General features: G+C 39.4%; 1 protein-coding gene across 2 annotated transcripts in view; it reads right to left on the bottom strand.

The window, feature by feature from the left end:
- The window catches only part of RB195_000825 (uncharacterized protein), a gene marked incomplete at both ends in the record, with an annotated part of 38,340 nt that extends 15,469 nt beyond the window's left edge, over positions 1–22,871 (bottom strand). Inside the window, 6 exons of one of the 2 annotated variants that reach the window (XM_064197357.1) lie at positions 3,018–3,191; positions 3,259–3,362; positions 21,533–21,647; positions 21,955–22,017; positions 22,459–22,588; positions 22,818–22,871. In XM_064197357.1, coding sequence (XP_064053238.1) covers positions 3,018–3,191; positions 3,259–3,362; positions 21,533–21,647; positions 21,955–22,017; positions 22,459–22,588; positions 22,818–22,871 — 640 coding nt within the window. Of the gene's footprint in view, positions 1–3,017; positions 3,192–3,258; positions 3,363–21,532; positions 21,648–21,954; positions 22,018–22,458; positions 22,589–22,817 lie in introns of those variants that run through there. The other variant, XM_013447488.2, reaches the window with a different exon arrangement.
- Positions 22,872–24,992: the final 2,121 nt, after the last annotated feature.

Below are 24,992 nucleotides of genomic sequence, written 5' to 3'. Positions count from 1 at the left end.
AAGACGATGCATTCGTGTGAAGAAACATCATGTGAAAGTGCACTTTGAATGGGAGAATCGCCAGCAAGATAAGCTCAACTGTCCGATCAACACCTTTACCCACCAACTGCAGTAGAAGCACCAAAAATTACAATTTACACGGGTAAAGTAAGTATCTAGTTATGTTTCAATCAAGAATATCCATTGAAAAAAAATCAGACTACTCTATTGGGGTGTTTACACGCTATTTCTGAATCTATCATGAAGGGTCGATTCAAAATTATTGAACTACATGGAAATCCGTGAATAAAAAGATTCGGTTTGTAGGCTTTGATCAATGCTGCTGGGGCCCACTCCACAAGGAGCTCCATGACATCTTCTCTATAGCAACTTAAAAAAGTAATTAAGTCACACAACAGGCATGTATTGCGGAACATTAATCTCGAAAGGTCGAAAAAGTATGTTCGAAAAAGGTTACACAATCAAAAATTCAATTGTGCAACTTCCAGCGAATATTGCTGAAATACAGTAATCAGAAGGAAGAATTCCTGAAAAAGAACTCACGTGAAAAGGGGCTGCCAAGGAGAAGATATATGAGGTGGGTGGACAAGGAAGTGATGTGTAGCAGGCAAATATCTCGCTAAGGGAATAAAAAGGATGAGATGAGTGATAACGTAAAAATACCCTACTAAATAAAATACCCTACTTCGAGCCACATATCATTCTGGCACTACGAAAATCCATAGGGTAACAATACAAAAGTGTGCACACTGTGAGTGGATGCAGAAAAAAATCTAGGACCGTAGAATTTCTAGAACCCCACTGAAAAAACGACAACATTGCTTTGAAATTTTCTAAAGGTCGTAGTGTAGTGCCCTCCTCCCTTCCGTTTTTGGAACATTTTTTTGCTTGTTTGTTTGACCTTTGTAGGAATTTTTCGCACAACCCGTGTAAATTTAACGAAGTCCCGACTGAGGGAGAGAGGGAGAAAAAAGAAAATACCAAAAGCAACACTCAATCGTCTAAATACGTTGATAGGTCACGCAGAAAAAGGATGAAAAGAAAAGACAAACATGAGCGTCTTAGGGATTGAAGAGCTTGTCGTATTGTATTCTATTTTCACCAAACTCCCAAAACTTGTCTTATTTTTTAAGTTGATAATGGAAGGATGAACATAAAAACGTACACTCAACTTGTCTTCAATTTAGATCAAAAAGATTCCCTTTTTCGAGAATATCCGTTACGACGTTGTTGAGAATACGATGCAGTAAAAAAAAAACCAGTAACAAATTTTGAATATAGACTGTAACAAAAGGAAAATTTTAGCGAAGAAGAAAGCATAAAAGTCGGCAAAACTTGTTCGGACAACTGGGGTTAGGATAAAAGCTGGAAGGATTTCGTACAGCATACGTCTTTTGTGTACAAATCACCCGCTAACGAGCAACATATGGACGAAAGATGTACGCTAAGTATGTGGAACCAATGAAATCATCAAACCCCAACAGTAAACATCTAAGCTATGCACACACGGTTACGGTGATTCTACAGTTAAAGTGGCGATAAATTAGAATGGTAGATAGCTGGAAACGAGATGGACCAGCGCCGTAATTTGATACGCAGTGTGCGGAGGATAAGAGGAAATCCGGCCATGGTGCGCTCAGAACGAAGTCTAGTCCTTAGGAAAACATATTTCTGCTCCTCTTCGGGTGAAACAACGAGAACACAAGATTTTAATGCAAAAATGTTGAACGATCATGAGAAAATGAATAATCGCAACGGAGAAAAAAATGTAATGATAGGAAGTATAGACGGGGAATAAGAGCGCTGATGGCAGTAAGAACTTAACCGAGAGAAAGTACTGGTTAGAAGGTCGACTACAATGATTAGACCGCGTCTTTTTACCATCTGAATTCGGTCGAGGAACGAAAAAAACGTCTACGACTCCAAGAGAACTGTAGATGGGACGTTGAACCGAATCGTTACTGTGACGACGACACGTCCCTGGTTCATCTGAGTCTACCAACTATTGCAAGAACCTCAATAGGAACCCATCAAGGAACGCCTGGCGCCGCGTTACGTGGCAACGGTTGACAAAAAATACTGTAATTGTAAGATTCCGGAATCACATTATGAAATGGCTGCATGGGTTTTGAGAAAGCGCGATTAATATCCAAACGTCTGTATTTTCAGTGCTACACTTGTGCGCGTAATTCAAAAAGATGAAGTAGAATGTTACATATATAAAGCCGTACTATAACAAAGCCAATAACAATAACAAATTCTGCGGTGGAGAAAAATGAAAGTGCAGATCAGGTGCTAAACAAGAATCGGGAAGACAGTTTCCCCTTTTTTATTCTCTGAGGGATATATTTCACACCCACATACGCATATGAAATGACAAGCGCAAGTTCTTAGTGCAAAAACATAGCGGGCTTTACATCAAAGCCCCAGAATTGGTAAAATCAGATTCTTTAAGCCGCCCATTCCATACTTTTGACTTCAATTCTTCACAACTACTTAGTTCACTTTAGATAAGTATGGAAAGAAATCATCCTACTGTTTGTTGCTAGAAATTCACCATGGAAAAAATTGCAATCATAAACTCAACGACGAATTTGACACGATAAGGAAAAGTCAAAAATTTTCTACGAAAGCACTCCGCGCAGTAACTATGGAAATGATAGCTATTTTAGGCTAACATCTGGAACTTATTAAAAGAAATATCTCCGGCAATTCGTCAAAATCTGCAAATGATATGAAACAGAACTCTTTATAAGTCATAAAAATAAGCAGATGTTGTGAAGATTGTGAAAGAATCAAGAGAACAGCATTGGAAGCAGTGAAGAAAAAATGCAGCAGCCAAAAGTCACTACCAAGAAAATAAAAGATTCCAGGAATGAAGTCCACAATCGAGGAAAATCACGATAAAAGAGAAGAACGCCAGAAATAGAGTACACAGAGAGAAAAAGACCACAAATAAGAGAACGAATACACAGCATCACTGATAAGAAATGAAAAGCGATAAACAGTTCACTTACGACGATCGAAGTGCGGTAGATGAGACGAGGTAGCGTAACGATTCGTTGCAGTTTGCCGGTGACCTGACGAAGTGAATGTTGATGACGCAGGACTTTGCAATGAGTGCAGTAGTGATGAGGTTGAAAAACGCGATGACTGCGGTAGAACGACTGTCAAACCAGCAGTGCCCCCTCCTGTAGCAGAGAAGAACTATGACGCAATTTCTCGCTAGAAACTAGTTACTTTTAGCAAAAAACGTACCGGAAACTGAAGATGCGTTTGAACAAAAACTTGTGGCTGTGGCGCCGTTTGCAATACCACTCAAACCTAGCTGGCGTACGAGACCTGGAGCCGCTGGCGAATCGCTGAAATGTAAACACTTAGTCTATCAGCGCATCGAAAGCGCATCTCCATCGCGCCATTTCAGAAGTCAAATGTGAAATTAGGACGAGTTCGACGATCACGTCATTTCAGAGAAAATACAGGTTCACAGATGAATCATACCAATTATCGAGAAACCAGAAACACAGACAGGAGCGAATGGTCAGTGAATATTGGTACCGTAGAGAGCTGGTAGATTATCTAATAAGCCGATAAACCCAAGTTTTATAGAGGTGTAAACATATATTTAACACTTCACAAACGTGAAAAGATAAAATTTCAATAGGAATCGAGAAGTGCGCCTTAAGAAAATAGACTCAGAACATGAAACAAACGAAATTCCTGAAAAAAAAAACACCACGGTGGAGGTGAATGACATTGCTCACAAATAAAAAATCACAAGCAAAATTCTAAAATGATGAATTTAATTAGTGCTCTCTTACGGAAAACAAGAACTAAGCGGCGAGGCAAAAATGAGGCACTTGGCTTCAGCTGTGGTTGCGTATGAATGAAGCGGAGGGTGTGATGCCTAAAACCTGTCAGAGCAGTCCAGCCAGCAGCATCAGCATGGTAAGCCGGCGTCTGCCCAAAATACGCATTACTGCTGATTAGTTAGTAGCGAACCGTGTATAATACATGGTGAATAACTGGATAACAGAATAGTATAGTTTCGTGAGATGGTAGTGTGAAAAAATACTAGGTCCTCCAAAAAAAACAAGGAAATCTGCGTGAAATCAACTAGCAATCCATTCGACAGCAGATGTTGTCGGAGTCACTACGACGTCCACGAAATCACCTTCACAAATAGTTCCGCCTTTTACAATACGGATGCGAAAATTGTAGCAATAAAAGGTTTTTCGGCAACAGCACAGATGCCAACGTCAACGGAGACGGATGGCTTACACACGACCCGCGACTCGCTGTACTAGCGTGTTCCGTGACTGAGTTGGAGCTGGAGCACTCCGCATCGTCACACTGGTCACACATATAGTCGGCAAACATGGGGAACTGTGACGGCGGCGGCGATGCTCCAAGTGCGATACGTTAAACAAAATGCGGTACTGGACAAAAGCAAAACCCCGATGAATAGACTTGCCGCCTGACAAACATCGAAAATGCTTTCGCAATGGAGAAAAAAGATGGTCGATGCAGACTAAATCACTCTGAAATTCCACTAAAAACCCGCTTATATGCTAGGACGAACAAATTCAAAGTTTTTAGAGTTAACCTGATAATTAAATTTTAATTTAGCAAATAACGACAAACGAAGAAAAAATAAGAGTTGGAATTTGAAAGCTAACAACTTGTGTACGCTAGCTGAAATCAACATAAAGTTGTAATTAAGAGCAAAATACATTTTTGAGGATTACAATCAATCGAAGGCATGATATGTTTTCATTTACATCGAGTTCGTCCCATAATCATAAAGTTCCTCAAAATAAAGTGAGTCCGAAATGGCACTTTAATTTTTGCTTTCTTTTCTAAGGTGGATATTGCAAGTTTTAGAGCTATGAAACGCTTTCATTCGAGTCTTTAACGATATATAAAAATAATACAAACATGGAATCAGTTTACGTTTGACGATTTCTTAATTCTAAAGCTAGGAGAATGAATTAGTGGACAGTTTTCTAGTACTTCAAATCCAAAAAAAAACTTTTTTTCTATGTTTTGCAATAGTTGACACTTTAGTTCTCACAAAATGATTGAATTTGGTGAATGAACTTAAATGTATGACTGTATGAAAAACCTGCAGCGCTGGCTCAGAACTGTATAAAGTTTTTTTTTATTTTACAAAATTGATTCCTCAAAGTCATTTCAATAAAATTTCATTGAAGTGTTTAATGTAGTATAATACCTAACACAGCATGATTCTATGACATCTACAAAAAAAAAAGCATTTTCCGAGATCTTCTCGGACATATTTTGCGACTCAGAATGCATTCAGAAGGTTTGCTTAATCCAACACTACAATACAGAGAAATATGAGTAGCATTTCCTGAGTACCAGGTTTTTCGGTGGGAATCATTCGCTCCATGAAATGGAGCTCTGCACGCCCAAAAAAGCGATGAGCGACCTTTAAAACTGTCCTGGGACGTAAATGCAAACCTGAAAAAGGTGGTGCGGAAACGAAGCTGGAAATGAAAATCACTGCAGGAGGGAGTGCATTTAGTAGATTTGTTACTTCGTCTTAGTGCAAAACTGGCACACCGCGAATCATGCATCCTACGACATGTCAATCAATTAAACAAACGCAAACAAAGAACGAACAAAAAAAAGCTAACTTCGTTAATGGTGGTGAAAATCCTCAAATGAAGCTTTTTTCGGCTAACAACACAACAATTTTCTTAATTGCCGTCCTATCATGCAATTAAATAATATTTAAAGTGACGTTTTAGAAGTTTTGAAATGATCCGAGCTCCCATTTGTTGATTATGAGCAATGTTAGACAAGTTCCGCGTGACGATTGGGTCACAATAGGCTATTTGATGGTGATAACCTCCTTGCCTGCGGAAAGTGGTGGTGAGCGTGTACCGGTTACTCAAGATTCGCGAAAACGAACGTAATCGTCTTGATGTGGACGTCTCAAAAGAATGAAATAACTGGCGGAATCATCTTCATTTCTCTAATGACGACTGTGCGTCGTTCTCAAACATCGTTCGAAAAAGAGTGAACTGCAAACTTGAATGTAATGTGAAATGCTTAGCGAGAACACGGTCAACACGGCTGAAAGTCTGCGAAAACTGACAACGAGCGTCAACAGAGTGGAAACTTGGCTTCCTGCTTTGATTGGCAGACTGCTGCCGGTTTTGAAATGAAAGTTCTAGGAGTTATCTGAGATTTGAGGGCTGCTTTCCAAATGCACTTTTCAGAAAATAGCCAATCTAATAGGTAAAGACTAATTAGTTTAGGATTATTGCTATGAACTGCAAAAAAATAGTAATAATAAAATTCTAATTTATTTTTCTACGTGCGAAACTGTTGCTAAGAATGAACTACCGCTGCAATAATAACAATTGTGTACACAACCGGTGTTTCTCATACAAAAGCACAACATTGCATCCCTATTTATCGAATGTGCCACATCGGAACGTGCACCGTGTGTTCTCTCCACACAAAGTTTGTTTCAACATGGCACCATTGCTCGCAAACATTTCATTCCTAGACTTTGCATACGCAGCTTCGGATGCCTTGCGTATCTTCTGATGGAACTTGCCCCGAATCGTTTACTTTTTTAGCTAATCTGAAAGTCGTTCACTGTACAACGGCACGACAACCTTGGTGATGCGCAAGTCTTTAAACAAGCCAGCTTAATGAACGATCTAATGGAACTTGTTCCTGCATTGAAAGCCTGCGGCTGTTTCTTTTTCCTTTGCTTTTTTTCTAGCTCCCATTTCAAAATGCACTTTGCCCAAGCCTCGATATTGACATGGCTCAACTTTTAACACCGCTTTCACTTTGCTTTTACAGCAAATGTTGGTGAATAGATAAAAGGTCACCAATGAGCGAATGTCAAGCTATCGGAAAAGATCATGCCCTCGATGTACGCAAATTAACTGGTTCTGTTCATTAAACGATCACTGATCAAAAGGAAATGCAAAATGGAAGTGATCTGCTGTCTAACTTGTTTGCACCAAAACTTGCTGATTTTTCACAAACACAACAAAAACGTACCACATAGTTTTAAAACAATATTTTCTCAAAATGAGCAATTCAATATCTCTATTCACTTCTCATTTATTTGTGGAAAAGCTCTGCACATTTGGCTTAGCGTAACAGCTTTGAAAACCGCTACTTCTAAATTAATTGAAAGGAGAAAGAATAAACTATTTTAAAATTGAATAAAAAAAAGAAAAGGAGATCTTCGGGAGAAGCAAACGAATTTGCTAGAAGAGTAAGGACAAAAAAGGAGAAGTCAAAGAGGCAATTAGAACTAAAGAGCATTCCGCTGAGAGAAATATAGAATACAACAGATCAGGAGGAAAACAAAGGAGAAAGAAACCTATCTGTTTTTATCAGTAAATTCACCTCGACACAAAATATACCGCCTTCAGCAAGTTCTGGTTGACAAGTTAACGAGCGTACAAGCTATACAGGGATTCGTAATTGAATCAACTAAGGCATGCATGCAGAGCAAAAACTCACAACTTGTAATTGAATACCTCAAGCACCCGCAGTCCGTGAAAAAAAAGACGCGGGGAAACCCCCGCCGCAATCGGGGGAAGCCGTAAAACGAGATCGTCCAGTTCGAGGTTAGGATGTTCGAAGCGCAACAAAAAAGCAATAAATCGACGGTGAAGTGCACAATGACAGAAGGCCGCATTCGCAAAGTAGGATGTGGTGTGAAACATTGCTGTTGGATTGCAGAGGTGCCGGTAAACTAGTGAACACGAACAACTACAAATGTGTAGCTGATTACTCCCTTTTCAAAACTAAGATGTCAAGATGGTTCAGTGAAACTTTCACTAGCTATGCTACCCTCTCTAAAAAAAGACTTTAAGGGATTTCATTTCTGCTCACAACCTGCTAAAAGGCTTCGCAATGCAATTTACCTTCCAGAATTAATTTGAACGAAAGCGAAATGTGAGTGAAGGTTCAGATCTTGATTAATGAGAATCTCTCAGCTGTAGAATTGCTAGCGGACGTTTAGAACAATCCATAGATGTACGTTCCTTGTCATTCGAGAACAAACTTCTTTCGTCTCGCTCTTAATCCCATACCGATCGCTATGAACAAAAAACAAAACATCCATAAAATGATTGAAGAATTTTAAATACTGGGCAGTGTATTAGGAATCATTTGAAAATTAACTAATGGAAAAACCAGTCTTATAAATAAGTTTGGAGAGCAAATTGTACTGCGTTAACTTGTTTCGCATTAATTGGTTTGAAAAAAGAAAGAGAAAACTCATTGGTAGTGCATTTATGGTCCTACATAATGCGTGAAAAGCAATCAGTGAGAAAAAGAAGCCGACGTGCATCTTTTCTGAGATAAAAGTGCAGAGCAGTGAACATTGCTGCACGCTGTGCAAGTGGTGTTCGCTCGCAAGTTCCACTATTAAGATGCGAGCAAGTGATGTCAACCTTTGCCCAACGGCTGCTTTACAAAGCGTGATAGCAACGCCGCGGAGGTCTGCGAATCAGCTCTAGCCCCATATCGCATTTCCTCCACAAGTCGATTGGCCAGCAGAGCGTATAAGGCTCGGCCAGATACACAATACTCTCACAGCAGCTAACGTTGAAATATGAAGAAGCACAAGAGACGTGTAAAATCTGTTGAGTAATTGTGTAATAAGATCTCTAAAAGTAAAGAAATGGAAACAACATTAAAATGTCATATTCCAACTCAAACTTTAGGAAATGTTCTTCTTAATATTCAAAAAGTTCCAGAGCTGAGTTCCGAAACCTAAAAAAGCTCCCAATAATGAAAAAAGTCGCCGCCGAACACAAAAAACAAAAAAAAACCCTGCAATTCAGACAAAAAAAAACTCATACACAATGAATTAATTCACGCAAGGACTCCTCACCCAGATAAAAGTTAGTTAAGAAAATCATTGAAGCGTGTTTTTTGTATGCTTTGCTTCATGCATAAAATTCAGCATTCCTAAGGTGAAATTATTCATTTTTCTGCTTTTAAAGGAGGTCCTAGATTTGCTGTGTGCCAACCGCGATTATAAGTTCAAGGACCATTGCAAGTTCGCACTCATCACTATACAAATATAAAAAAAAACCAACCAATTAACCGCTAATTAGAAACAAAGAATAGTATTTTTGAAACAATGGTTGATTTATAGCTATGATGCTTTCATACAAATCGTAATTTAATACCTAAAACAACAGCTGGAAATTTATTTGGGAACTTTTCTTTGAGGAACAAAAAAACAATTTGGACTATGGCAAAAACTCCGAAAAGAACCCCTTATGGATGAATAGGTGCCAGAAAACTCGAATTTGCAAAAAACCAACACAATAGCTACTGATACACCTACATGGTACACGATAACATCGACGTCGATCACGCGTAATAGGGGCTCATAATAATGTTTACGGCAACGTCACCGTGTCCTTCAATACCGCAGGTAAAACATGTTCGTTTGCTGCTGCAGCAACCTCAATGGGACGCATACACAATGCTTATATGGTGTGAATGAGTGTTAACAATCTAGTAACATGAAACGAGGCCACAACTGTAAACATTCGAGACAACAATGCTGTTCGGGGGATTCAATTCGAATTCCAGTGATCTAATCCATTATAAAGCACAGGATTATCGAATTGGTCGAAATTGACTGCTATTTGCTAAGAGCAAAATTTCCAAAGATAATACTATACGATATATATGGTCCAGAACAAGTGTTTTTTTTTACTTCCATGTTTTTTTTCTATTGCATGCATCTTTTGCTCATCGTCATGCCAAAAACAGACAACTCCTCACTGCGAGACTTCCTTGCACATCTGGAACACCTCTTCAAGTTAATGACCATGCTGATTTCCCCACAACGAACGAAATCCCTACACCCCAGTGAATTTCTATATCAAAAGAAAAAACCTGGAACGAACTTTACGCTCTAGAAATGAATACAACACTAAACAATCCCATATCAATTGCAATATAAGCTTCTTGAGATTCGTTAGCACCCTCCAGAGGATTCGAGGCAACGTCGTTCAAGAATAGCAGTAAAAGACAAGAAGCACATTCTCCTAGTTTGTAAACACCAACAAGTGTTCAAGTAAAAAGAAAAACTAAAATAAATTAGGCTAACTTTATGAAACACGCGACTAATTACAAGAAAATTTCAACATGAAATTTAGTCACATCCACAGTTTTATTCACCTTAACCACGCAAGACGAGGTAGCAATTAAATTAAGCATTCGTGCATTTTCAAACGGGACCTCTTGATGAGCATAACTAAAAAGCAACAGCAGAACGTTTTTGCGTTCACTTTAAAACTTTCCACAGTATTATCCGCAAACAGCTGCAAGTTGCACAAAGGACGTGACCTGATTACAGCGAATATTTCGGCTAAAGATCAAGAATGATATGAACAAAACATAGGTTCCGTTACACTTAAAGTGACACTTCGACATCTTACTCTACTGAAATCTTAGTGTAGCGTGTGTAAAGTGCTATTAGCATAGGAACGAAAGAGATTTGCAACGAATAGGTTTTTTTTTTCAAACATGACTGGATTCGCCTATCCAGTTTATCTATATAAAAGTGAAGAGAAGCCAAAGTTCTAATAGGTTTGGGATTTGGGCGCCTTATTTTAGAAAGAGAATGGAAAGAAGACTTAACTTTTAGTATCGTAACTATGGATGCTAAAATAATAAAAGAGAAAGCAAAATTAGAGGATCGTTGAGGGGAACTGTGGATAATCTGATAGAAAGCTGAAAGGAATAGATATTTCTTTAGTAGGCTTCTCGAACTGATTAGATTTATCCTAGTATCCATCCAATTACTCCGCTGGCGCGAATTATCTATGGTCGAACGGGACAGACGGTCGAGAGGCCACGGAGCGTATTTGCCGGACAGCGACTCCGGTTTACAATGGCAAAAGAGACCACATCGCCGCCGAACACAGAAAAACCGACCTCATTGCTGGTACATTCGCGAAACCATCACTACACAAGTTTGAGATTTTTAATGGAAGTCATAAAAATTCTCCGGTTCGTCTCAACGTCAATAGAAACCAAGACGTTTTGCGAAAGCACATCGAACCACCAAATGAATTAAAAAGTGCAATTCAGAAAAAAAAAGATTACGAGAACAGGATCATAAATGATACGTCAACGGTTGCTACTGTAAAACGTCTTGAAAACGTCGAAACAGAGGACAAAACATTCCACTATAAATGCCTATTTTTTTTTAGTAATTTTAAAGGAAATTACTGGCCAAATTACTAGTATTAAGAGCTTGGGTTTTAGTGATATCTTCCTTAAATCTCTACTTATGTTAGACTCAAAATGGAAATATATCGGTACTGATACCCAATACATTGGATATCTGGAACATTTATTTTCAGATTTAATATAAGCTTCGTTTCCAACTCTTCACTTACACATGCAATGGATTTTTTTGAAAACACGTAGCAAGAAGCCAGAAAAAAAGTCAGGAGAAGCTAGTTTCCACAATTCTGTGCATTCGGCGCAAAGCAAGCTGTTTCCGTTATTTTCTCATGGAGGAGGAAACTTCACATCATATTCACACATAATGAGCTGCATAATTTGTCCTAGCAACACACATCAGGGCTGAAATAACAAGAGCTCACCGAGGCTACGGATGTACGCATGATAATGCAGAATGACGCGGAAGTCAATTATTTTACAGCGCCAAACTGCAGTAAGCAATAGCTGCAATTCCAGTACCTCTTAGAACAGTTGTGAGCGCAATGCGAGTGCACCAAGAAATCTTACAGATAAGAATGAACAGGAGAAGCGGGAACAGAAGCTGGAATTACAGTGGCTAAAGAAAAATTAAGAACAGAGGCAGAGCTTGCTGTGAGAAGGAAAAACTAAAGCTGTCTCGCAAACAACTAGAACAAGGTATTGGACGTCTCGTGAATCTAGCCAAGTCTGCAAAACCGCAAGTAAACAGACCAAAATTGAAGAAAAGGAGGCGCCGGCGGCTGATGGAGTTTGCGAAGCCGGAATACCGGGCCGAAAGATTGACGACCGACGAAAGCGGTCGGAGAGGAAAATACACCCGATAAACCGGACAATGGGTCAAGAACCGCGACAGATTTGGAGAGGAAATCGTATTCGCCAGCTATTCTCAAAATCTTTGAGAAATGGGGGTACGCGAAAATATATAGGTAGTATGTATGAAAGTAGGGCGAAATCGGATGATCAATTTCAAGGTCTCACACTTTTTGGCGAAGATTTTACTTAAAGAAATCAGCTAATATGTGTGTGTGTGTGTGTGTTGGGGAGGAAAACAGCGATAATGAAAGCATACTGTACGAATCGAGTGATAAAAGAATCGAAGTTATTCTTGATCTATGTGGTTCAGAATAGTTTAGTTATTACCAGTAAGCGAATGACGAAATCTAACTATTCAGATGAAATGCTTACAAGTACCTATCCAAGGCATTCCGCTTTCCAATAAAGCACCTTCTAATTAAACTCATAGTACCGTGAAGGATAACCATAAAAGGACGGCACTTTAAAAAAAAAAGTGCTGCAAACATTTAAAAAACAAATGCTGCAGAGATAGCTAATATGAATAGCAGAATAAAAATAAAACGAACATCCATCCCTTTTTCTACATGAAAACTGCTGCATTAATTAAATGCTAATATGAAAACATTCAGCAGGCAACACCATTTATAATCCTAGATTTTTATAGAACAAAACTAATGGGACCTTGTGGAAGGGAACAACCACAAAACATCACTTTCGAACCGAACAAAGGGCGTCACTGGACTGAACACAGCGACTATAAATAGATGCGGACTCGGAAACATCATGAGCATACAATGCGATGGCTATTTTTGACTAAATGCTTGCTTGGTCCTCCGCTGAGCATTCGTCAACGTTCGCGAACGCTCTGAACCGTTTCCCATGAAATGGGATTTGAAAAAAATACATTTCAGAAGAAGATATGACATTGATATATAGCCCTTCTTATAAGCTACATTACACGGATGACTGTGCGGGAAATTCTGTAAAATAACGAGCGGCTGCGACGTGCTGTTCAATCAAGAAATTCGCTGAAATTTATTCAATCAACTCAACACGACTTACACAATGTAGAGTGAATCTGCTTCCTAAGAAAATCACAGACGCTTCCTAAGAATATATATATATATATATATATATATATATATATATATATATAACCAGTAAATCCGGAAACAATCGAACTCAGAAAGAACCAGCGATAAAATTTCGTTGAGGGGCATTTAACACTGTTCTAACCGAATTGTGCTTAAGAGCGCCTCTTAGACCACAAAGACCGTTCTTAATTGACAAAACTTTGTCATTTTAGAAGATAATCCATTAATCAACAAGTCATCGCTGATCCGCATTTGACAGTTAAGGATGAATTTTGTGCTTTGGAACTTTTTTAGGCTCTAAAGTACAGTTCGATTAGACCAGTACCACACTTTCATAATGGCCTCCCCACACCTTCGTTGAGTACCCTCCCCCACACTTTCGTAATGGCCTTTCAATCATGCAGTCATTAATATATTTCATTTTTTTTAAATTATAAATGGGGGATACAATTCAGACCTTTTTGCTTTCGAAACGTCATGTTCCGATACAACACAATAGGGGAAAATGTTAAAAATAAATTTAAAAAGAAATGAACCAGATGTGTTTAAACGTCAGGTCATAACGCTCGATACAGCACAACTACATTGTACATATATTTGAACTGGCTAAAAAATCTGCACATTTCGAGTTCGAACAAAGCATCTTTACTTTGACTCCACAAGAAAAATATTTGAAAGAAGAGGAAACCTGTAGTTGGTCACCACCAGAGGAGCAGGCCCACATTGGAAACTATAGGAGGGGTCTCCCAGCAAGACTCTGTGAAGACGGCCACAATTAGGGAGGATTTCTGCAGCGCGATCGTGACCAACTTCTTGAAACATGGGAAAATGCCCGACTCTCTTTCCCTTCCCAAAACCAATGCAAGTAGCTGTTAAAAGATTAGATCTCATTAAATTTTGAACTTATGCCTAATCTATAACTGTATTGAACCGATACCATCGTACTGGTAATTATGCGATATAGCGAAGATGGGAAAAGCTAGAACAGAATTTCTGTTTGTGCAGAAAACATGTTTTCAAAATTCATGATTTCACGGTAAACGGTCAATGAACCATGATGGATTAAAAACACCACCATAAACGTAAACATTAATCCACAGAATCGTCAATAACACAACCACTTTTCAACGTCCAAACAACTATATATTAGCACATACAGTTTTAGAAGAAAATTACGCCGCGAATGGAGGAAAACTTAGTGAGTGAAAGCTAATATTAGTATCTATGGAAAGGTGACCGCAGTAAAAGCAGATTCAATAGCTGACTATTCATGGCTAGGTCCACAAAGCTCGAGGTCATGTCGATATCAAAAGACTCACTGATATAAGAAAGCGTTTTAAGGCATCACCCCACGAATCTGAGGTGGTGCAGATTTCAGGTGGAGTATTCGTATACGGGATGGGAGACTATGGAGAGAAGGGTGATTCCGTCCAATTCTTCCTAATTGCCGTAAAAAACGGCCCTGAAGATACGGCTTCGAGCGTTCCGGCGTGCTATCTTCCACTAGTTCGATTGGAGCGCGCCAGCCTTGTGCACGCGCCGCATCTTCTGGGCCGTTTTTTACGGTAATTAGGAAGAAATGGACGGAATCACCCCCTCTCCATAATCGACTTGCCTTATACGAATAGTCCACCTGAAATCCGTACCACCACAGATTCGTGGGGTGATGCCTTTAACGAACGTGGATTCTCTAAGTGGTGAACCTGTGCAAAACAGGAATGCAACGCGACATGCAAGTTAAGGCCAATGCTCAGCGACGGTAAAGCTTTTGCAACAGCGGAGTACTTGAGCAAACTAACAGAAGATGGCAATCTGTCATTGAGTGCTCCCGTCAATGCCAAGTGCTTGTACACCACAAACGTAGCCAACCCGACAAGTGACTGTGAGGCACCCATCGTCATACCACTAAAAATTGCACGAAATCAAGCAGAAGAACTAGTGAACAATTGTAAAACAGTAAGAAGGTCTACGATTTCAAACAAGCAGCGCTCACGTGATGAATAATGCATCAACAAATGTTTGGAATATTCAAAACACCCAGTAACCGAGTGTTTTTACCAGAAACCTCAAGAAGATCGCAAAGGCGAAATCAAAAATCTTTTTTATGGTGTTAAAAATAGAGAGAACCTGATTTTAAAAAAACAGCCAAAAGACTACTAAATCTTGAGAACTCGCATGTTCAAATATTCTACAAATGACACAAAATTACGGTGCTTAAGAGCCACCCACTCGACTACACTCATAGTACACCACATGCGAGTTTCCTTCTGAATGATTTCTAAGTGTGTTACCGTACTAAGCTACTGTGCTGCGGTACTTCTGCCAAAAAGCACAAAGAAAAAATATGAAGGGATAGTTTCAAAAATAAATTTCAAGCATCTTAGCACAGCGCATGGTTTTTCGAATGCATTAGCGACGTACAATGTCACTACCCAAAACAACCACAAAAACAATTTTAAGACTACAAAATAGGCACTACTAAAACGCTTGACATGACTCGTAAAACGGCGAAGAAGAAGAAAGCAGACCAACGAAAACACCATTCAGAGACGACTGCTGCGTCACTTCATCTACAATTGCGAGCTCTAGTGTCAGTGTTTATTTACAAACGAAGCCAGCTTTCATCACACATTCAATATTTGACGAGGAATTTGCACATGAACTCCACAACAAAAACGCACTCCAGTTGCTGATGCTCGCTCATTTTTCGCACTTCAGTCACGAACAACCGATGAATAATGGATCTGACTGTCAAGAGATTTCCAGACGGGGACATGTCTGGCAATGGCCTCACTTTGCTGGAAAACATTTGCGATAAAAACGAACTATTAACGAGGTTAGCGCTTCTTTTCATGAAAGAAGAGTCGCGGAAACGAGGTCATGTCATGTTTTTAACTCGAAACTGAAAGAAGGCAATGCAGCCTGCAATTTAACCCCAATCCATCACAGTTTACATTTACAGCGTTTGTGCGAGCGAAGAGTGTGCGGAGAACAGGGCGTAATTGTTAGATTTTCAAAGATACATTGTGGACACATCTCATTCTCATCTCAACATCTGTGCACTGAAATGTGATTTTAAAAAACAGTCCGCTAACATAAGTAGTAAACTATATGGAATTCCCTGGATTTGGATACATACATGTATCAACTGAGTGTTCAAACAATTATGTGATGGATCAAAATGCTCGAATTCGAGCAGGGGCATCGCAGGATCGAACTTTTCAAGATCCATGGTCGCACTACATATGATGAAACATTACTTACACATCTTTCCCTGATGAGTTTCCCAAGATGCAAACTCGAGAATTATCTGGTTATCCGATTTTGAAGAAAGGGTCGAAAACTCTTCGCAAGTAGGCCAAAGGTTAGCAGAATAAGAGCAATATACAAAATGCGAGACTAGTGAATGTTTACTTTATAACAAGCCAAACATACGCACAGTCGTAATTCATCGATGATAAATAGTCGAGAGTAAATTAATTTGAAAGGGAGATTTCCCCAGAAATAGTAGGCAGGCGATTCTTCAGACGATCTCATTCAATGAAAAAGAGAACATTTATTAGCAAAAGATATGAATGACGAAATTCACGTCCATATACGTTGGCGCCGCGGTAAAAAGTGGTCCGACGATAGCTCCTTCACATCTACTCAACAAAGGCGAGAGGAGTGGAGCGCGTAACTCAATACTGTATCATCGTGAACCAACAACAACTTACTGAAGAAATGAATATATATAAAAGGAAGCATTTCGTGAATACGGCGAGAGGTATTCCAAAATGGTAATGTATTCGTTTGACGACGCGGAAAGGTATTCTGAGTCAACAATAACCCCCATAAACATGATCAACTCGCCAAAACAAACGAGAAGACTTTCTGTAGATATGAATCTGAAGGGCGAACATAACTGGCACGTCGTCCTCCCTACTCACAAGTTAAAACGTCTGTACCAGCAAAGGTCAAACGAGCGCGGGCGGTAGCTGACGATAGCGTAAGAACGAAAGGATGTGAACGTAAAAACAGTGCGGCACCGCAGCTGACACCTAGTAACAGATACGACCAATGAAAGAGCTCGAGTACAAAAAATTCTAGGCACACCCAATGTAATAACAAACTAACTTTCGGAATTCGGAGTTTTGCCAAACAAAAAAAAAACTAAAGATTATGCTGACTCACCGTTTAAGAACGATTCAAGCAGGACACACCGCCACCAGAAAAGTAAATTCTTGAGAGAAGAGAAGAGAGACAACGACATCCGAACTCCTGTTCTCAAATCCGGTTTCAAAAGAAAAAAGTGGTAAATCGACGGAAATACATCAAACGAAAGGGAAGTGCTCCTTTAACCATTTTTCGACATTCCATATTTCTTTTATGGAGAGCGTTCGTGGTCGATGCAAGCTGAACTTCTTAGCATGAGCGAAGGAAAGCAAAGGGTATAAGAAATCTTGATAAATGATGGACTTCACAATAAGTCCAGAAAGATGTTGGATTGCTGCAGCCTAACCTAAAGCTATGAGAATACTCCGTCTTTTATGACGGATAAAAAACCGTGGATTTATTCTGGAGATGAAATGACGATTTTTGGTGGCTGTCAACAATAGAAAACTGCCTGTGATGTCATTCTAGATTCAAATAAGGTTGATAATATTGACGTGATAAGTTCTCCTGTTCACATGGAAAAATAATCGACACTGATTTATTCGCTTTTGACTCATTGAATGAAAAAAAACCCTGAAAGAGAAGTAGTAAGGGTAGCCAAATAAGTAATCCATGCAGCGCTCACAGGCATCATTGATCCCACACCAACATTACCGAGCAGGAGAAAAGATTTGACTCCAAATTCGAACAAGCAACAACAAGCAACAAGTTCTATACACGAAATACGGACCGGTTGTGAAAACAGATATCATCATTGTACGTAGAACCTCCATCGGAAAGCGGAACCGAATTCAACAACAAGGAAGCTGAAGGCGAAGCACCTTTGGAAAATGTTTCGCGTGTGACACTGGGTGATCGAGTGAATAATCGCCGAACCAACGACCACCGCTCTCCAAAAATAGGCCACAGCTTGAAGCGTTGTCGGTCAAAATAGGACCTACTAAACACACAGCACAAATCGGAGGCCCACTCTTTGTTGGAGTCGAAACAAGGAACGCGGAGAGGATCGGGAACGGGAAAAAGGAAAAGTCCACTGAATCGCAGCTCAACATGGTTCGAATCATCAACTAACCGGGATAAAATCTTAGAAACGGGGTTAGTTTTGTGTTTGAGCAGAGGAAAAGAAAGAGGACGGCCTCTCACAAAATCTGTAGTGTCATTTATTTTGTAGTTGACAAAAACTCACTCGCGAAACTGAGAACACTAGAAAAAAATAAAATTTTCGTTTAACTGCTCTGGCCTCCATTATTACTAATAATTAATCGTTGAAACTTTGCTCAGTACTACAACTGAGACATTATACTCCAAAAAACTACTTTACTACTTAAAAAAATAGTTGATACCACAAAAACCGAAGACCTCAGACATACGGTTTATTACGTTGTTACGGTTGATTCCTGAACACGTCAGAGAGAAGTCAATAATCAGAAATGATGCTTTCTAGAAGTATATCACGAGTGAGTCTGCATAATTTACGTTGATGAACTTATTCTATCCTATCCGTAATGAAAAAATTGTTTCGTATCTCAGCTCAACAATGCGGTAACAATTCGCAAGATAAATAACTAACAATAATTTCGCAAGAGGAGTACTTGTGCATGTGTAACGAATTTAAGAGAAAATGAATCTAACGTAAGTATTTCAACAAAAATAGAAGCACAACTTCAAGCAAATGTCCGAATTTTCGAAACCGTTGTTGACTCATATAGTAAATATACCGCATGACTAAGAAAACCTGCAATCCTTCATTTACGTACTCGATATGAAGACAACGAACCGGGCTCATAAGCATGTTGTAATCCACAAGTAAGCATTTTTGTAAAGTCCAAAGTTCAACATGCAGAAAATTTTACAGTTTTTGAAGTAATAATGACTCAGTCGATGTAATAAGTGGAAATACAGGTTCGTTTCAATGGCAGACGAGTGAAATGAGGTGAATCATCTTTCAGGGAGGGTCCAACCCTGGGAATGCAATACGTTTTTCATGATGTAACACGATTGGGATACAGTAAAGTGTGACTAGCTCGAACTAGAACGGCGCCGGCGGAACGAGGACGATGCAAGCTTTCGTAACGTCCCCTTTCGTATTCAAACGGGCATTCTCGCATGTGTAAGAAAATTGAGATTAAATGAAATAAAAGGAAATGTAAACTAAAAGAAGCACTGAAAAAAAAACAGATTTTGTTAGTTTACAGCAGATATCACCAATATCCAGAATTGGAAAACAAGAGGAATGAATGAATCTTCGAGAAACAAGAACGAAGAGGGTGAGAAAACTCACCACTAATAACAAGGAATACCAAGTTTTAAGTTTTAAAGTCTAGACAAATGGAAATGACAGATGCAAGTTAATCTATGAAATCAGATGATCACTAAAAATCAATAAATCAATACTTACGACATCTCATGAAACCTTCCCTGGTTTCGCTAGAGTGGGAATGGTGCACTGTAAAACATGCTGAGATCACCAAAAATTAAAACGTTCGATTTGTTAGACTAGTTGCTAAGAAAACGTTCAGTTCGCTTTTTACCTAGTATATTATCAGTCTAGAATCCTACAGAAATGTTGAAGTAGTAGAACACTGAAAATAGAAACGAATTAAGAAAGGAACATAGTTATAATAGTCAAGATGTGTAGAAGCACAGAATTACAAAGACAAAATAAACGTATAAGGGACCACACATGAATGTGATGAAACAAAGACAGTTTTTCGAAAATTCGAACAGTTTGTTGAGCTTCCAGACACGGACAAGAATTCATCTCAGCTGACTAATATGAAGAATGGGCGACGGATTAAAACTGTGCAGCACCGACGGCATTTTTCATATGACGCGCGACTGGCAATGAACTGTCACCGCATTAAATTTACACTAAGAAACGCGAATCTACATATCTCTACATCAGTCACATACCGTTCGCACCTAAAGTGAATAGATGTGCATTAGCCCATAATAATGGGAAACGGAATCTTATTCACATAATTTCATGCAGCGTAGAACCAGGTGGCTGGTGAATGACAACTGAGGCTGTGGTGAGTGCTGGTGAGCGACCATCGAATGAATGAATAGATCCTGTTTCGGCCGTCGGCCTATCGTCAACTACCACATTATGAATATACAAACCCCGTGCCAGATAGATCTTAATGAGAGGGATTCGACGAAATGAAAGTGAATTGAACGGGCAACAAGAGAAAGAAACAATGGAAAGGAACTAATTGAATAACACTGAATACTAAATTGAATAAAAGAAAAATGAGAAAAGAATGGATAAGGAAAGTTTGATATACAAGACCTTCCACTGCGTTTGTATTCAGATTCGTCATCACAAAACGAAAAGAAAGGGATTTTATTCGGCACCACCTGTTGACTTGTTGATAAAATCTATTTTTTCAAACTAAGATGTTCAGCGATACGAGTGCAACCCATTCTCCGACTGTTTCGAACTAGCAACGAGGCATAACATATGCTATAGTGCATTAGATTTAGCAATTACCAGCCATTTATTATTTGCAAACAACACTACATCAAGATGTTCACTTTGCAAGACGTTCACCAGCCAAGAAATGAGTGGTCGGAATGGTGAAACTCATGTACACTGGAAGACTAGTCTTTGTGTATAAGAATTTCAGTCTGAGGGGTTGTTCATACTTAGCGCTCATCATATAGACGGGTAAGAGTAGAACCGTGATCAAGTTTGGATTAAATCTTAATTTAATTAATTCCAATTTAATTTAAATAAATCTTTAGATTTTAATTCTATCAAATTACGAAAATGAACTCATTTCCAAAAAAAAATCTACGAACTCGGCCAAAAAGTTTACCAGTAATCAGAAATAAAACACTAAAGATGTAGATGTAATCAGGATCAATTTGAACCAGCTACATCAGTGATTCAGGATCGCGTAAAATTGCAATATGATACATTTCATAGCTTTCATAGCTACACCAGATTAACAAAGGTATGACGGATAGCATTTTACAGATACGAAAGACCACTTTTCCATAGAAAACATCTCGTTCACTACAACTGTGTATTAGATATTTCTACGTAAACAAACAGATATGGTGGACAAACGTGGATCAAATGTAGCAAAAGCAAAAACTTTACGCTGACCAAAACATGCAAAAGTGAAGAGGAAATTCCCGAATAAATATCTGTCGCTGCGAATTTACTGATGTGAAAAACGTAAGATGCATAAAATAAGAAGCAGTAGAGAAAAACTGACTGGCTAGCCTTGGCATCCAATCCGTTGCGCTCCCTTTGAGGGTTAACTACGCTATCGATCGGTTGCTGACCGTAATTACGATTATTACGAGTAAAAGACGCCAGAGCTGCCATTGCTAAAAAAAAGAAGCATTAAAGCAGTAAAATTTAAAGAGACTCTAAACCAATTGAAATATAGAGCTTTCGCAATGGAACTTTCAAGTCCATAGCGACATTCCCTCCACTATTGAGAATGTAGCTGACAAATAATAATTTGAAAAAAATAAATAAAATGAAGAAGCAGACTACACAAGCAAATGTTGATGAACAAGAAATAAAGCAAAAAAATGGACTTGAGCCGGTCAAGATTCGAGAAATTAAAAGTAAATATATTAGAACATTGAAGTGGTGTAGTGACACGTATTTTTGATTTAAGGGACTAACCGGTATTTTCGAGAGCAAACCTCGGTGTTTCGTCTGCTAATGAGCAAGCGACCGGAATAAAGACTGAGCGCAAGGCTCAGACTATTTGAGGATACTGAAATTACTGTAGAATTACCACACGGAGAGAAAAGAGCGTGAAAATAAGAAAACAACGTGAATGAATTACAACGCTGCGCAAGGAATGTGAGGAGAACAACGACAACAACGACAAGAAGCATCTACAGTAAACAGTAAATTATGGTCAACGGCATAGTTCTCACAATAACATGAAGGAGTTCAACGGTTCGTTCGCGTACGGTTAGAGGAAATGAACTCATTCAAATACAAATGTGCATTTCAAAAGCAACACCGTGTTGAACCAAATTTGGAAGAAAATCCACGCCACTCAAAGGCCTCATTTCGTGACCTTGATGGGAACGGCACGCACACAAACATTATTACCGTAACTAATTTTAATTGAGGATGAGTCGACGGAAGTTAGAAAGAGATTTATTTGCGCTACACTATGGATAGCAGAGCAAAGAAATTCCACAAATAAATTTCTATGGAAAATTTCGGAATTAAAGTCGTGGAAAAGGAAGTGGGGATGTTCCATGGCGTTCTTGGAATTAAGTTTCATGTTGTCCGAATTACCCTATAAATAACTTATAGATTTAAAGTGTTTTTCTTGCACTGAGAAACATCATTACTTTTTTTCTTACGGTTTGATGAGTTTGAATCCAATAAATGATAAATGTCAAACATCCGTTACTAAAAGTTAGTTTACTGAATTGTTCTAGTGAATTTTTTTCTTCGAACATTTTTTCCATATTTTTCAACGATCATGCACGAATGTGTACGCTTGCATACTTCATGTTACCTACCTTGTCTCGATTCCTCCCCACCGCCAAATTACGGTCGGTTGAGAAACGGTGCATTTGCACAATCAGACTACTATAGTCGGGTCAAAACCACATGAAGCACGGTGCAGTTGCGTAAGCGGTTGCGCTAGAAGCGGAGCGGTGGAGCGCAGCGGGAATCGAGCTGGGACCATGCGATCTGCAGAGGTGGGTGGTGGTAGCGAGGATTCTCGCACGATCCCAACTGTTACGCTCCACCGCAGCGCTTCGAGCGCAACCGCCTACGCAACTGCGCCTGATTCAAGTCGTTTCGACCCTATTATGTGTGCAGTTGTCCATATTGGAGTATCTTGGTATCAGCTTTGAACGAAAGCATTTCTCGGGCAATTGTCGTTTCATTAGGGATTCTTCAAGTCGATGATTATGTGCCTTCCTAGCGATTTTTCACGTCTAAATCTTCCTTGAGCATTCCGAAGTCCTCTCCCGTGAGGAGGACTGTGATCCTGTGTCCGTGTCTCCAGTACTACGATGACAATGAAAATGTGGCAATTAATAAAAGTAGAAGTTTTTGAGGTTTCAAATTTAAGCATCAGATCAGTCGTAATCGTAAGAAGAACGAGAAACTGCTGAACATCAACCACTACAAGGATTGCAACCATGTGAATGAGGATCGATCATAGCAAAGGGAAATGTCGGCTCTGGACCTTCCACTGATGATTATCTAGGCAGAGAGCCACCTGACCTTGTGCACTACGGCATCACTCGCCTTCCACGGTGATCTGTTAGCGCGCGCATACAGATCGACCCGTTTCATTAGTGAAGGGTTGTGAACTGCAACAATTCCTTCTACAAATCTGTTCCCTAAAGATGAGGATAGGGGGAATTTCCGATGTTTGTTTTCCTTCAGTCTTAAGAGGACATCGGAGCGTATTTTGTCTGCGTGTAACAGTGTAAAGTAGAAACATTCCTCTACAAATGCAACGACCAGAAGTCATCGCTTTTTTTCAAAGATGCAACTGCTAACGCCTACAGAATTGGAAAATAAACAGACCAGACCTGACCTAAAGGGTTTCCATACCAGAACGGGTGCACAAATTTGCGTTGTAATAAACTACAGGTCGAATAGGGTTTCCATACCAATACGGGTTCAAGGAGTTGCTTTGTCAGGTAATTCTCCACCGATGCGCATCACCATTTCGGTAGTCCCAAGGGTGTAATGAGTTGCCTCGTTGGGAGGACTAAGACCTCTGATTTCTAGATTTGTAGGTGGTGTTTTGTGTCTTGTCATTGTTGAAGACTACGTATCGAACTCCAACCACCAATGTAAAGAATCCAACATCGAAAATTTCCTCGAACACTGCCGTGAAGAGAAGAATCAAGCGATAAATAATCAATGCATGGAGAAATGCATCAGCGTCCTATAGCGGATAGATTTATTTCTCCAAAATGTTTAGATAGTGAAAAAAAAACAGAAAAAAACGAAATGTATCATCTTCGCTATGAACGGAAGATGAGCTGTCAAGCAACGTTCCCAACGATCGAGAGAACGTTCTTCTCAGGCAACTTAATCGATACCGGTTGTTTTTTTTTTCAGAGCGTAGTGAAGAAGGGCCGACTTAACCGCTTTGTTAACCACTAGTGTAACCACATTAAAATGACTACACAAACAACGTCATCACACATCCCTCGAATGCTGTTACATTACTTTTTCGGACACACAGCTTGTACAAAAGAATTCCTGTGGAGGCGGCTGTGTAACTCTGAGCTATGCTTTCATCATCTTAGTAATCCCTGATCTAATCTTAACACTTTCGGACCAACGTAGATTTGCGGTTTCGAGAAGGAAGAGAGCTAGAATTAATAAAGCGTTGCTGTTTTCTTATGCTCGTAGCGTTGAAGTCGCTGAATCGAAATCATAAAAAATTGAAAACACTCCTTTAAAGTGCGGAACAACCGCATTTTCGCAGCAAAAAAAGAGAAATATGTCACTTTGTCCGGACATAACGACGCCACGAGTAGTAGTAAGTTGCTTTGATGGGTTGAATCGTACTCACCGTGGATAAATTCATCCTAACAATAGATAGAAGGGAATAGTCACCAAATCCAAAATAATACTCAGAACCCGTACCACCACCAACACTGTGGAGAATTTCTGGCGTATCCAGACCTGTTACTCCGCTGCTTCCATAATTTTGATTT

Source organism: Necator americanus, chromosome IV, assembly GCF_031761385.1.
Source record: "Necator americanus strain Aroian chromosome IV, whole genome shotgun sequence".
NCBI classification, from domain to species: Eukaryota; Metazoa; Nematoda; class Chromadorea; order Rhabditida; family Ancylostomatidae; genus Necator; species Necator americanus.
The sequence above is the reverse complement of the archived record's forward strand: the minus strand, read 5'-3'. Positions and strand labels throughout refer to the sequence as shown.